Source organism: Euleptes europaea, chromosome 3 (genome assembly GCF_029931775.1).
Source record: "Euleptes europaea isolate rEulEur1 chromosome 3, rEulEur1.hap1, whole genome shotgun sequence".
Classification (NCBI taxonomy): domain Eukaryota; kingdom Metazoa; phylum Chordata; class Lepidosauria; order Squamata; family Sphaerodactylidae; genus Euleptes; species Euleptes europaea.
Genome location: NC_079314.1, coordinates 906,246 through 921,221, shown reverse-complemented (window position 1 = coordinate 921,221; position 14,976 = coordinate 906,246). Strand labels below are relative to the sequence as shown.

At 51.1% G+C, this 14,976-nt stretch overlaps 1 protein-coding gene across 1 annotated transcript in view; it reads left to right on the top strand.

Moving 5' to 3' along the window:
- The first annotated feature begins 306 nt into the window (after positions 1-306).
- The window catches only part of CIC (capicua transcriptional repressor), a 49,087-nt gene continuing 34,417 nt past the window's right edge, over positions 307-14,976 (top strand). Inside the window, exons 1-2 of the mRNA XM_056846697.1 lie at positions 307-366; positions 5,009-7,600. Coding sequence (XP_056702675.1) covers positions 5,041-7,600 — 2,560 coding nt within the window. The 5' untranslated portion in view covers positions 307-366; positions 5,009-5,040. The remainder of the gene's footprint in view (positions 367-5,008; positions 7,601-14,976) is intronic.

Genomic DNA, 14,976 nt, shown 5'->3' with positions numbered 1-14,976 from the left:
CTACTGGCGTGCGCGCTCGAAAAACTCCCAGGTCCTTCACAGAACCGCATCTTCACGTTCTTAAAGACCAAACTCGGAGAAGCCCCAGACTCCCCTCGCTTGCGCCTGTCCTGCAGAAAGCGCCTTCCGATTGGCTCCGAGTCCTGCAAGTCTCCACCAATGCGAACTAGCTATGGTGACCTCATTCCCCGGCCACCCCGGGCGCGGATTGGCTGTTTCCGGCCCCGCCTTTTCGGCCCCACGTGGGGGAAGGGATCCCGGTCCGGTCGCTGATTGGCCGCGGCGCTGTCGGCGGCGGCTCCGCTGTTGCCGAGGGGAAGCGAGAGGGGCCCGGCCAGGGCAAGAGAGGCCAGGAGCGGACCGAGGGTGAGTTGATGAATATGCTAATGACATGCAAATTACATTCAAATGACCCTTCCGCAGAGGGGACCTGAGAGGGGAACAAAGTCCACCCGCCCCCACTCAAACACCTCAGGAGTTGTACTTTGCAGCTCGGAGGGGGAGGGGATGGACTTGAAGAGTAACCCAAGGGGGGCTGATGGGAGTTGTAGTCTTTCCGGGGGAACTCCTCAGGATAGTCTACAGGGTGGGTCGCCTCGGCGGACCACGAATCCCATAAGGCCTTGCGCGGCCCCGCAACCTGTTTAAAAAACTCTGGCGTCCAAAAGCATGATGGGTGACCTAGTCTTTTTACTTTTGCGTTCCTCCTTTTTTGCTATGGGGGAGAAGTGCGGGTCGTGAATACTATCGTTCCCATGAGGCATCCCGGCATCCTCACAGCCCTGAAGGAACTGGCGCGCGGTGCTTCTCGGGACTTGTAGTTTTTTTCTGTGGTAATGTTTAGTGCCCTGGAGGACAGCCGGGACTACGAGGGCCGTCAGGGCTGCTGCCCCGACCTCTCCAAGTGGGTTACGGCTTCACCGCAAAGCAAGATGGGAACTGGCGTCCTTGCCTTGCCACGGTTTGGCCATACTGACTAGGGAGAATAGCATTAAGAAGTAAATGTCCCACAAAGCATAGCGTCTTCTTTCTGCCTCCGTTCCTTTTCGTGGGGCATCCTGGGCATTAAAGTTTTTTTGCGCTCGTTAAACGGATTAACCAGCCGTGGAGGACTACACATCCCATGAGGCTCGAAGGAGCGAACTCTTCCTGTTCGCCTGGCGCCAGGTAAACAAGTTCTGTATTCTTGACTCCACCTCTTTTTTCCTATTGGATACTGTATGTGGAGCTTCGCCTACTTCTTCTCTCGTTCTCTTCGCTATAGGCTACTGTAACTGCTCTTTTCCGGAGACTGGCAGGCATACTTTAAAGAGGTAACCGCCCCTTCTCGGCGTAGATAGGCTAAACTGGATGCCTGTCTTGAGAGGTGGGCTAATGCGCAAGCCCTGGCGACCTGCTATTGGCCGACATGAAAATCTGTCACTTAGTTGTGGGCACTGATTGGGCAGCGGTTCCAGCTGGTCCAGATTCATTCACCATTTTGTCTGTTGGAGTAAAAGGGGCTCGGAGGGGCCGAGAGGGGCTCGGGCTGGACCATCGGAGGCGGGGGGAGGGGAGGATTGGACCGTACCAAGGCTTCTTGGATAGGGGTGGGTTCCGGCGTTACCGAACTCTACGGAAAAGGGGTCATTCAGGTAAGGGGGTTTGGGAGGTGCCAACTGTAGTGCCCCCCATGGAGGGGGCAGACGGAAGACCTACGAAGGGCAGCATCTCCAAAGAACCCTGCAAAGAGGGATTAGAATGCATTAACTTTGCTCCCCCAGTTAGCTTCTGGGAGATGCCAACTCTAATAACAAAAAACGAGGGGGGGGGTTTCGGGGGGTCTCTTGACCACTTTCTATGCAGCACAACTTTGTTCGGTTCCCCCCTGCAAAGGGAGCTGGGTTGGAACGAGATGCTTATTTCACGGGTCCGGAAATGGTGATAGGAACTTTGCCCCCCTCCCCGCGGACCCCTGTTCGAGGAATGCAGGCAGGGAGTCAAGGGCTATGTGGGGGGGGGGGGGAGAGAGAGAATGAATATTATGGTCTGAGTACGAGCAGGGGAGGTGGTATTCAGCGACCCCAGCGCCGGTTCTGACGGGATCGGTAAGAAGGCCTGGCCAGTACTGTGCAGGGAAGGAATTGCATAAGAAGGGAGGGTCTTAGGGAAGTGCCGGAGGAGGGAGGAAGAGAGGGGAGTGCAAGGGGGGGGGAAACACTTGGTAGGTACAAGGACACCTGGTGGGAGGTGGTGGGGCACGTTCAGGTTTGGGAGATCAGTTCATGTGCGGGAGCTGTTTGCACCTGTAGAGGCAAGGGAAAGGGGTAGGCTGAAGGGGAGGGATCACTCTGGAGGGGAGGAAAGGAGATGGAGTCTGGGAAGAAAATCCTTTCAAACATTTCCTGCATAAGGGGAGGTGAGGGCTGAATGAGCAAGAAAGGTCTGACCATACAGAATTTGTACTGAGGCGGTGATTTTTGCATTGCATATGCCAGGCTTCAGGCCCAAGAACAAGGGGAGACACCAGCAAGGAAGAGCGCCTCTAAGCATGCACAGAGTGCTGTCCCCTCTCCTTCGAGGAGATGTGCTGATTACGCACATGCAGTTTGGAGAAGGCCTTTGGTTTCAGAAATGACCAGAGGGGGAATGGGAGATCTCGTTTCAAAGGTCTGGGAACTCCGTGGCTGTGGAGTCTCTCTTGAAGAAGTTGACACTTGCAGAAGGGGCACCCCCATCTGTGTGTGCGGGGAAGTGGGCCCTCGGAATTATAAAACTCGAGATGTTCTGCAGCCTTGAGATTGTTCAGCTGCCCTCTGGTTTTTCCAGGAAGCCTCTTGCCCCTCCCCTTTTTGGGGGGGGAGGGGAGAGAAGAGTGGAGTAAAGCTGGACTCGATCCTGCCTGATTCAGTTAGGGAAAGGGTTTGAGATCATTTCAACATTTTTTTGAACTCTTCCTATCTTTGGGCAGCAAGTGATGAGATGGGGGGGGGGCGAATTCCTTGGGAGGTTTCCCAGCAAAGGCCTGTCTCTCCTCCCCCACCCTCATGGGGGAAGGCTGGGGGAGGGTGCTAGAAGCTGCGGCGGCAAGAAGGCACCTACTCTGGGCCTAGCTTGTGCATGAGCATACTTTGAAAAAGTATTTACAAGCTGTCCCATTGGAAGCTTTGCTTTTTAAATTTTGAATTGGCTACTTGATGTCAGGATGGGCAATCATTAGCCTGCAGTCTTAACAAAGGGGTGTGCTGGCTTGCCATCTGGCCCCATGCTGGAACCTATTTGCAGGGGATTCCCCCTCCCTATTCTGCATGTGGGATTCTTTGTGTGTGAGCAAAAACACAGGCAGATGACTCGTTAACCCCTTCTCCTCTCTAGCAAGGGAGATTCAATTGGGCTCCTTCCTTATGCAACAGTCTCAGCTCCTTCAGCCTTGGGTGGCATACAGTGAACCTTCTGTGGCTGTCAACCCCATGAAGGAAGGGGTTAGACAGGCGTTTCCTTACCTCTGGGCTGTGGCTGAGTAGGTGGAGCCGAATTTGCTGTCCCTCAACTCTTTCTCTATTTAAAATATGGCCCTGGCTGAACAAAAATTGCCAACCAAGGACCTAACTAGAAAAAAAATGCTGCAAGTGAGTTACAGGGAACTGTTTTGTTGGGTTTGGGGGGGGGGAGTTGTTCTTTGAACACCTGCAGAAGTATTCTGTGTGAATGAAAAGCTTGTGCTTCTGATATGTAGGACTTTTGGTCTAGGCTCAGTTAACTGGTATCTCTACACTTGCTGAGCATTTGCAGATGTTTCTTAAGAGGGAATATACAAATGAAAGCACCTTTTCCCCAGTGTGCATCAACCTGTGCTTTAGTGTGTGTGATCACACATTTGACAGAAGGATGATAGGGGTGAGGTGGCAAGGAAATATAATTCAGGGCTTTTGGTGTCCTGTGTTTCCTAGTGGAGGGGCTGTGGCTCAGTGGTAGAGCATCTGCTTATCATGTACAAGGTTCAATCTCCAGCTCAAAGATCAGGCAGTGGATGGTATGACTGTGGTCTGCCTGCAATGCCAGTTGGAGTGGACAATATTGACAGCTCGTTGGTCTGATTTGGTGCAAGCCAGTGTTGAACACATGAAGCTGCCTTATCCTGAATCAGACCCTTGGTCCAGCAAAATCAGTATTGTCTACTCAGACCAGCAGTGGCTCTCCAGGGTCTCAGGCTGAGGTCTTTCACATCACTTACTTGCCTAGTCCCTTTAACTGGAGATGCTGGGGATTGAACCTGGGACCTTCCGCATGCCAAGCAGATGCTCTACCACTAAGCCACAGCCCCTCCCCTGTTGTGTGTGTATGACTGAGAAATTGTGTGTGTGTGGGGGTTCTCTTTCACGGATGCATGAAGCTGCCTTATACTGAATTAGACCATTGGCCCATCAAAGTCAGTATTGACTACTCAGACTGGCAGGGTGTCTCCAGGGTATCAGGTGGAGGTCTTTCACATCACCTACCGCCTGGTCCTTTTCACTGGAGATGCTGGGGATTGAACCAGGGTCCTTCTGCGTGACAAGCAGGTAGATGATCTACCGCCGAGCCACAGCCCTCCCTTCATGGGGAGGGCATTAGTAGGGCCCAAGAAGAGGAGGAGCAATGGAAACAACATTAGCAGAGGTGGGAGGGCAAAAAAATAACTGGCAGAATGGGATGGATGGTGGAGCATTGTTGGTGCAGAACGGGTTCAGAGCTCAGAACTGCCATATGGTTGTAGTGAACACCCATGAAGCAGCCTTATAGCGAATTAGACCCTTTGGGCCATCAAGGTCAGTATTGTCTGCTCTCATTGGCAGCCATGCTCCATGGTCTCAGGTGGTGGTGTTTCACATTGCCTTCCATGTGATCCTTTTAGATGGAGATGCTGGGGATTGAATCTGGGAACTTCTGCATGCCAAGCAGATGCTCTACTACTGAGCTACAGGCCCTCCTTATGAGTGCTGAGCCCAGACGTGTCCTTTAACTTTCCCCCCTTCTTATCTTTCCTTAGCTCCCCGAGTCCACACCCAGCCTGGGGGGAAGATGAAACCAGCGAAGAAGGTTGCCAGCTCCCCCTCTTCCTCCTCTTCAAGTAGCAGTAGCAGCCGCTCTCCACCCTCCACCCGGGCTAAGGCCCAGAAGCGCAAGACCACCCTTGAAGAAGGACCTAAACCTGACGAGGGGGGAGGGGAGGAGGCTCCTGATCAACCCACGGCGTTTGTGGGGGCCCGGCGCATGCAAGTGAAGATGGACCCTAGCCTGCGGGAGTTGCCGGGAGCTCACGATGACCCCTACAAAGTACCTGAAGGCGAGGGAGAGCCTGGGGCAGAGGCCTGCGGGCCAGAGGCCTCGCTGAACCGCAAGACAGCTGCTTTTAAAGTGCGTGCACCTTGCAGAAAGTATCCAGGAGGTGAGGAATCCAATGGCAGTGAGGGCTTGGCAGTGCCTGCCGAGGACGAACCCAGGCGCTGTCCCTCCTCCAGCACGGACACGGCCAGCGAGCACTCTGCCGACGAGAATGACAAAGGGGTGGGGGACCTGTGGTCAGCACCCCCGAACGAGTACGACCTGCGGCAGTTGCGCTCCCAGAGGGTGTTAGCCCAGCGGGACGGGATCTTTCAACCGGCTATAGTGAAACAGATCCGTCGGGGGCAGGACTTGGGGGTGCAGTTCATCTCTGACCGTATCACAGCATACTACGAAGGGGCACTGGGTTCTGGCACCGTGAACGTGGTCCTGGATGCCACACCCCCGCTGGCTGCTTTGACAGTGGGCACGGCTGTCTGTGCTTGTGTGGACTCCGAGGAGACGGCATTTCGGGAAGGCACCGTGGTCGAAGTGAGCGCCAAGCCGCCCTCATACAAAGTACTTTTTGCCCGCCCTGTGGTTCTCCCTGGCACCACTGCTGCCCGTAAAGACTCCTCCTGGGTACCACGCTCTGCCCTGCGCCTTCTGCATCCCCCTTGGCGGTCCGAATCTCTTCCTGATGACAACAAACAACCTGAGAAGCCCCCTCCCTTGCCGGAAGAGGAGGAGGTCGCTCTGGCTCTTCCATGCCCAGAGCCAAAGCAACCAGAAGACGCAGAGGTCTCTAAGATCAGTGCTGGGGTGCGGGCGGAGGAAAAGTCCGTGGTTGTACCCCCTCAGATTCTATCACCTCCAAAGTCACCTGCATTCCCTCGCCTCCCTGAGCAGCCGTCGCCTCTGCTGAGCCCAGAAGCGAGTGGGAGTCGCAGCAGTAGCGTGATGTCAGTAGACAAGTGCAGCACTCCGGGTTCTTCTCGCTCCCGAACACCCCTCACAGCTGCCCAGCAGAAGTACAAGAAAGGGGACGTGGTGTGCACCCCCAATGGCATCCGCAAGAAATTCAACGGCAAGCAGTGGCGGCGGCTCTGCTCGCGGGAGGGCTGCATGAAAGAGTCGCAGCGCCGAGGCTACTGTTCCCGCCATCTCTCCATGCGCACCAAGGAGATGGAGAGCCTTTCAGAGGGACGGGCCAGCGGGCTGCGAGAAGGAAGCGCCGAATTTGACTGGGACGAGACCTCCCGGGACAGTGAGGCCAGTAGTGCTCGAGGGGATTCACGGCCCCGCCTGGTGGCCCCAGCTGACTTGTCACGGTTTGAGTTTGACGAGTGTGAGGCAGCTGTCATGCTGGTCTCCCTGGGAAGCTCTCGCTCCGGCACCCCCTCCTTCTCTCCCGTCTCCAACCAGTCCCCCTTCTCGCCTGCACCCTCGCCGTCCCCCTCGCCGCTCTTTGGCTTCCGTCCAGCCAATTTCAGCCCCATCAACGCATCGCCTGTGATCCAACGGGCGGCCGCGCGCAGTCGTCATGTCAGCGCAAGCACCCCCAAGGGTGTCGGGGGCACAGTGCTGAGCCCTGAGATGTTGCACCACACTGCTCCCCGGGAGCGCCATCATTCAGGCATCTTGTCCACCTTCCAGACCAACCTAACGTTCACGGTCCCAATGAGCCCCAGCAAGCGGAAAGCCGACTCCCACCACAGCAGTACAGGATCGGTGGCCGACTTTCACAAGACTGACAGTCTTGACTCGGGGGTGGAGTCTGTCTCGCATACGCCTACCCCCTCCACGCCTGCCAGCTTCCGGGCTGTGTCACCTGCGGGTGCTGGGCCCTTCTCCTCCCGCTCCCAGCAGGCTTCACCTCTCCTACTGGTGCCGCCACCGGCCGGGTTGACCTCTGACCCCAGCCCCACTGTGCGTCGAGTACCGGCTGTGCAGAGGGACTCCCCTGTCATCGTGCGCAACCCGGATGTTCCATTGCCCTCCAAGTTCACTGAGAAGCCTCTGGAGGGACGGGTGGGCAGCCCCCGAATGGGCAAGGCTGGCTCCAAGGAACACCTAGTGGGCAAGGGACAGCTGCAGGTGCCGGTGCCCATCAACGTGGGTCGGAATCTGCCTTCCAGCCAGCCCAGTGCAACCTCTGTCCCTGAACAGGTCCCGCCCATTTTCAGTGTCTCCTCTCCCTTCCAACCAGTTGCCTTCCATCCCTCTCCGGCCGCCCTCTTACCCGTCATTGTCCCCGGCGAGTACACCAGCCACCCTGCCCCCAAGAAGGAGATTATCATGGGAAGACCTGGCACAGGTAAGGGACCTCCTGTTACTACTAGTGCTGACTGGTATCTCTGTGGTGCACACACTTCCGTGCACACATCTCCTGGGAATGAGTTGGGATACAAGGTGTCCTTTGAAGTTCCAACACCAGGTCTGCGTGCAACTCTGTAAGAACTGCTCTTCCTTCTCAGATTGGGTCTAGCTGAAGAAGATGGAATCTCTGTCTTGATGGAAGAAAGTCAGTCTTGCTTACTGGGAACCTGGCAGTCAGAGAGTTTGATGTGGACTGGCAGGGCTTGATTTCAAGACACAATTTTGTTGTGAGCTGCCTGGGAGGTCTTTTTCCTACTTAATCGGGGCAGGGGGAAAGGAGCCTGCTTCAGAGGGTTGGTGGCATGGCAGATGCACTAAAGACTTTGCGAACTGGAAGCACTAAGAAAGCATTAATTAGGAATGGAGATTTCACACGTTGCTCTTTTTGTCGAGGCAGTCACACACACACACACACACGGGAGCAGTTTGTTTTGGCACTTTGTTTTGCCTTTCTCCAGTCCTTCGCAAAACAGTCTGGGAAAAGGAACAGCAGCTACAGGTGAAGATATGCCGCATAGCAAACAAGGGAGGGTAAAAAGTCAATTTATGCTTCAGTTTGTAGCCCAGCCTCCCCCTAAGGCTCAAGGCAAGTGACGGCATTTTCTTAGTCAGTCATGAGGAAGTCGGCTTCGCTCTCTTGTGTTGATTTGTAACTCCTCTGCTCATCTTATTTTCCTGCATCTCGTTCTGCCCAAATTTCTCTTGTTGCTACCTCCTTCCTTAGTTTCCACTTCCTCTCTGGAAGTGGTTAGTTTGTTTTTGTTGTTACAATTTCTTCACACTTTGACCCCTTTTTGTCTGCCTTCCCCTCTCGTCTTTGCTCTGCAGATATTTGGTTGTGGCTAGCCCTCCGGTTATACAGTTTCACACACACACACCTGCTCTGTGGAACTCACCGCCTCTTAGTATCTGCACTTTCTAAACAGTGCTTGGAAATGTATTTATTTATTAAAATGTTTATGCCCTGCCTTTTCTCTTGGCTCAAGGTGACAAAAATGTATCTCTTCTCTCCTGGGCTTTGGCCTCTAGTCTTTGCTTCTCCTCTACCCTTCCCATTGCATTCTTCCCCTTAATCCCCAAATGGTATCAGGTCTTAGCTTGCACAGTGGAGAGCATCATCCCCTTTTTCTAGTTTAATTTCAGTACAAATTGTTGTTTTTTTTTAAAGGCACTTTTCTACATAGTACTATGAGCCAGCCCTGAAGTTTGAACAGTTTTCGATGGGAGAGATTTAAGCATGTACATAATTCCCCCATTGAATTCAATGGCTGGATCTTGCCCAAGATTTTGAGTAATCCCAGTTAATAGTTGTAAAGTGTGTGGATGAGGCAGAGTAACATGCCCAAAACCACCCTAAAAATTCTCTTATTTATTTGCTTCATTTGTATCCCACCTTTCTCCCAGCCCTGGCAAGGGAACAGACACAAGAACCCTGTATTCTGGGATTCTTGCTTCTTTGGGGTACGTTACAGGCCCGAACAACTTGTGACCTGCCACACTGAAGGTAGCCCATCAATCATGGCCTGTCAGGACCTGGTTCAAGCCCTTCCTGTTTTTTGCAGATCAGGGCAAGCAACCGCCAGGAGGGTAATCAAATTTCCTGCAGGCTGCCAGCCCTGTGCGCTTACATGGCCGGTGGGTTTCTTTTGGCTCGGTTGGGTCACAAGTTGGGCATGCCTAGTCTGGAATAGCCAGCTCATTGAAAAACAACAGTCTAGCTGTTGTTGAAAAGGAGCCTTTGTATCTGCAGAGCAACTGTTAACCAGTTTCCTGTCTGAATCTGTCGAGCGCCCGAAGCAGTCCTTCTGGTCTTGTCTACATTAAAGTAGCGGGAGGGTTTGAAGGTAGGGCGGGACCGGGCACCCGAGCCAGTCTGGTTATGCCACTGTTGTTTGGTCCTTTTGAGCGGGCCTGTTTTTGTTTGTTCAGCTTAGGTTGGCTCGTTGGCTCCTGGTGCTCCCTAGCTTGGTGGTGGTGAGTCTCAAAGGGCTGTCCTGAAGGCATGGAAATAGCTGATCCTTGGTTGCTGGTGACAAGTAATGATTGCCTTGATCGACCCAGGCCAGGAAGTTTTTCTGAACAGGAAGAGAATCAGTTCCTTTTGGCCCATCTGTGTGCTGCAACATATGCACTGGGAACAGTGTTAGCAAGAGCCCTGTTCACAAATTACAGTGAATGCACATACAACCGTGTACACTTGATTTTTTTTAATACATACGATGAGTAGGGTTAGGGTTGCCAGGTCGCTTAGATTAGTAATCGGCTTGGAAGCGGGGATCGTGTGTGCATGGCTGTGCAGATGCTATCGCGTCACTTCCGGTTTACACCCGGAAGTGACACAATCACGTCATCATGGCTGCGTGCACACGATCCCTGCCTCCAAAAACCTCCTGCTGGAGCCGAGGGGGAACCTGGCAACCCTAAGCAGGGCGGATTTGATTTAAATCACTAGTCAGAAAGACTAGATTTAAGTCATGGTTTTCTACACTCTTACGGCCTGGTGCCATTATAGGTTTTCTCCTACTGGGAGAGAATAATATGATAAACCTCAGGCTATATACACAAAGATCCCAAGACCTTTTGAGTATTCTGCTCAAAAGGTTTCACTTTTATTTTTATTACTTGCCCCTCCCTCCTCACATTTAGCTCCTTGTGCAGATCTATTCCACTCCAAACAATCTTATGTTCATTGAACTTCTTAAAACTTAGCACATAAGGGGTTGATTCTGTGTACACAAATTTGCAAAGGAACAATGGGATTAAAGTCTTTTTCTCAACTCTGAATGTTTATTTTATAACATTTTTGCTGTGAAGCAGAGCTATGTTATCTCTGCAGACACAAATTATTAGTTTTGGGAACTGCAAAACCAAGCATCTGTGATAATATCTTCTAGATAAAATTGCCCCAAATAGTTTTACAGAACTCTAGAAGAGTATGACAGTGTGAAAGGCTTAGTGGAATTCATTTGCCAAAAAATTTAAACATTGCATGAATATACAACCTTATGATACATAATTAAAAATTAATCCTTATTTCATGAGGAATAACCTTTGGACTATAATGTGTCCTAAATAGAAAGCTATCTTTAGATTTTTCCTCAAAAAGCATTTTATTTTTAAAAATCTGATTTAAATTTTAAAAAAAAACAATTTAAATTTTTTAAATCATTGATTTTTTTTTATCCACCTTGATGGTGAGTCATTCTCGCCCTCAGCACATGGACAGCTGGACATGTGATAGAATCCCCACGTTTGTGCAGGGGCCTGGTCCCTAGTTTCAGTTGCAAAGTGACGGCACATCGGTTGTTCTTACAAACAGATGTATAGGCACATGGGCAGGGTGTTTGTGTGTGTGCTCACTGTAACGTGAACTAGGCTAAAGCATCTTTGTGGGTTAGTAACGTTTGCTCTCAGGACTGCCATCTTGCATCTAGTAGGCAACCCCCTGGGACACGAGCCAGCAGTGGCTCACTAGACCCTTTTGGGTGATGCCCAGTCAGACCTTCAACCAAGCCACCGAGGCACTGGCTGCGATGTTGGAGCCAGCAATGTGGGAGAAGGCAACAGACATGGCTTGACGTCTGGTATTGCCTCCTAGAACTGTGCAGCACCAGGCGAGTCCAGAGTGAATCTCTGAGATGCTGGCAGAACACTGAGGTTTTCCCCAAGCCTGTCTGGCCCAGGTAAAAGCATTCGTCTCCTCCCAGTTTTGTTTGCTGACATGCTGCCATCTTCACAGATAGATGCTTCACTTTTGTTTTTGGCACCTGAGCCAGAAAGGTAGCTTCTCCTGATCAGGTGGGTGCATGCTGGATCAGTCCTGATGCAAGCGTTTGTTCAGAAGTACTGGCAGGGTTTGGCTGTTTTGGGTGCAGAGTAAACAGAGAGGGGGAGGCTGTTACGGGGATCCTGTCAATGTGAACTCCTTCCCCGCTGGAGCTTATCCTCCTATTCTTGCCCCTCACCCCAGCCCTGATGTTCTGAGGTTTTCTGCCTCTGAACATGGAGGTTCTGTTCAGTCATGGTGGCTAACTGCCATTGATGGACCTTTAATCTCTGAATTTCATGAACTGTCTTTTAAAGCCATCTGAGTTATTTGTTTTATTAATTCTAAATTTTCATTTGCTTTATTTAAAAGGCTGCCTTTCTCACTGAGACTCAAGGTGGACTCAAGGCGGAATACACAGTATAAATCGATGCAATCGATAAGGAGCATCATAATAAGACTAGGATAACTTAACAGGACTAGGGAATCTGAAACAAAGCATGCAGAAAATGGTATTAGAAAATGCAGTAAGGAGAACACACGCAGCAGACAGATAACACATAATGCAGTATGTGTGTTGCGCGTTGTGTTAAGTGCTGTCAAGTCGCTTCTGACTCAGGACGACCCTGTGAATCAGCATCCTCCAAAATGTTCTACCATTAACAGCCTTGCTCATGTCTTGCAAACTGAGGGCCCCGTGGCTTCCTCTACAGAGTCAATCCAACTCATGTTGGGTCTTCCTCTTTTCCTGTTGCTTTCAACTTTTCCCAGCATGATTGTCTTTTCCAGTGACTCTTGTCTTCTCATAATGTGACCAAAGTACGATAGCCTCAGTTTAGTCATTTTAGCTTCTAGGGACAATTCGACCTTGATACATACAATGCACGGTCGGTCGTATGCATATACATATACAATATACGGTCGTATTACCTAAGTTCCATTCTCTTTATAAAAGTGCCTTTCTAAACCACTCCATTATAATATAGCCCTGCTTTTTGTTGTTTGTTTTGAAGAAAGGGAGGGCGGCACACCAAAGCAAAATGAAGGCGAAGAAACATTTCCCTTGCACCAATGGTTTCTTCACCTTCAGTTTGTTTGTTTTGCTTTGAAGTCGCAGATGACTTATGATCCCGTAGGGCTTTCAAGGCAAGAAATGTTCAGAGGTGGTTTGCCATTGCCTGCCTCCACATCACAATCCGGGTATTCCTTGGTGGTCTCTCATCCAAATACTGACCAGGGTCAACCCTGCTTGGCTTCCCAGATCTGACAAGATTGGGGCTAGCCTGGGCAGTCCAGGTAAAACTGATAAAAACTTTGCACCCTGTAGCAGTGAATTTCACAAGCAAATTACTTGGTGTAGTGGTTAAGAGGGGTGGTTAGGAGTGGAGGACTCTAATCTGGAGAACCGGGTTTGATTCCCCACTCCTCCACATGAGCGGTGGACGCTAATCTGGTGAACCAGGTTGGGTTCCCCACTCCTCCACATGAAGCCAACTGGGTGACCTTGGGCTAGTCACTGCTATCTTAGAGCTCTCTCAGCCCCACCTACCTCACAGGGTGTCTGCTGTGGGGAGGGGAGGGGAGGGGAAGGTGATTGTAAGCCAGTTTGATTCTTCCTTGTGGTAGAGAAAGTCAGCATATAAAAACCAACTCTTCTTCTTGTGACCTTTACAGCCATAAATAGTTTGGATGCCTTAAGGACTGGTCTGCTTCCATGTGAACTTACCCCTACACTGAGAGCAGAGCCCTGGCTGACCCTCAGTCTGACCTACAGAGGTCAGGGTCTTTTCAGCAATAGAACTGAAAATGTGGAAGGGGGTCCCTCTCGTTTCTTTCCCGTTACCATTCAGGTGCCAAGCCAAGGCTAACTGCCCCCCACCTTGGGTGTCTTGATTTGAACTATTGGTCTTTTTTTTTTTTTTTTTAGGATGTTGTGTGCTCTTGTTTTGTGCAGTATTTTCGTTTATCTTTCAGTACTCGGCTTGTTAGTTGCCGTGAAAAATTTTAATTGATAGGCGTCTTAATTCATTGAGATGAAATAAATTATTCAGGGGTCCAGATCCACTCCACTGTGTACCCTTGCTTGCTGTGTGTCTCCCAGCAGTTATGCAGGGGTTGTTAGACGTTTTGGGTTTTGTCCTATTTCTGTACCAGCTGGGCACACTCAGGCATTGCATGGCACCCTGGGGTCCCTTTCTGGAGCTTATTTGGTTGTAAATGGAGGGCGTCTGCAAAACATTGTGTCCCAAGGACATACACGCTTGGTCTTGCACAGGTCTGGACACACCCTTTCATGAGGAGCTAGGATGCATGAAGGGATGGGAATGCCCTCGGTTAGGGGAAAGTGCCCACACGTGCGACGTAAGGAGCGTGGCATGGTTCTTCTGTTCCCAAAGCTCTCACTCCCTGCAGCATCACGAATGCAACTGGCAGTCTCTTGGCAACGGGTTACCAAGACTACCATTTCCCTGCTGCTTGCCTGGAGCCCTGTCTCTATTTTTATCAGCAATGGCAGGGACCAGATCCAGAAAGGTGTTTTGTTTTGGGATTCCCCCCCCCCCCCAACTTCAGCTTGTGCAGCTTGAGGCCAGGTGTGTGTATGGCTCTGAGGGTGTTGTTGCCATGCCAGCTCTCGTGCACCCACATGTTCGCATATGATGAGCTTATTTGCTTAAGGGTGCCATATGTACATAGATGTATTTCTTGCATGCTCCATCTCATGGCGCAAGTGTGTGCACTCTTGTGGCTGGGCTCCACAGTGGCACTGTGCATGCATTCTTGCACGGCCCCCCTTTTTGAAATGGGGCATGCCGGCCTTAGGCAACCTCCCGTACCTCGTGAACTTTGTCAGTGCTGATGTCATGCTCACAAGCTGACACGCCACACCTTGTGCTTTAGGAATATAAATTATCGTTCTGAAAGTGGTGCAGTTGCGCTGCTCCGGCAAATGGGAGAGACAGGCATTTCATGCTTCATTTGGCAGCCCAGGTTTACCAACGCTCACCAGGGTAAACATGTGAAGCATGAAGGGGAGACTCCATGTAGACGTGCACGCACCAAGACACCGTAGACAGTTGCAGCTGTCTGGCATGTTTCCAGCTGATTTTCCCGAGAGTGGCGTGTGTGGGTTTTTGTTTTATATTTTTGGAAGAAGCATGTCTTCCCTTTGCTCTTTTCGGCAGCAGGCACTAGCAGATTACTGATAGGGTAAGAACATAAGAAAAGCCCTGCTGGATCAGACCATCAAGTCCAGCAGTCTGTTCACACAATGGCCAACCAGGTGCCTCTAGGAAGTCCACAAACAAGACGACTGCAGCAGCATTATCCTGCCTGTGTTCCACAGCACCTAATATAATAGGCATGCTCCCCTGATACTGGAGAGGATAGGTATGCTTCCTGACTCGTACCCATTCTGACTAGTAGCTATGATTAGTCCCCTCCTCCATGAATATGTCCACTCCCCTCTTAAAGGCTTCCAAGCTGGCAGCCATCACGTCATCCTGGGCCAGGGAGTTCCACAATTTAATTATGCATAAATGTTGCATAGG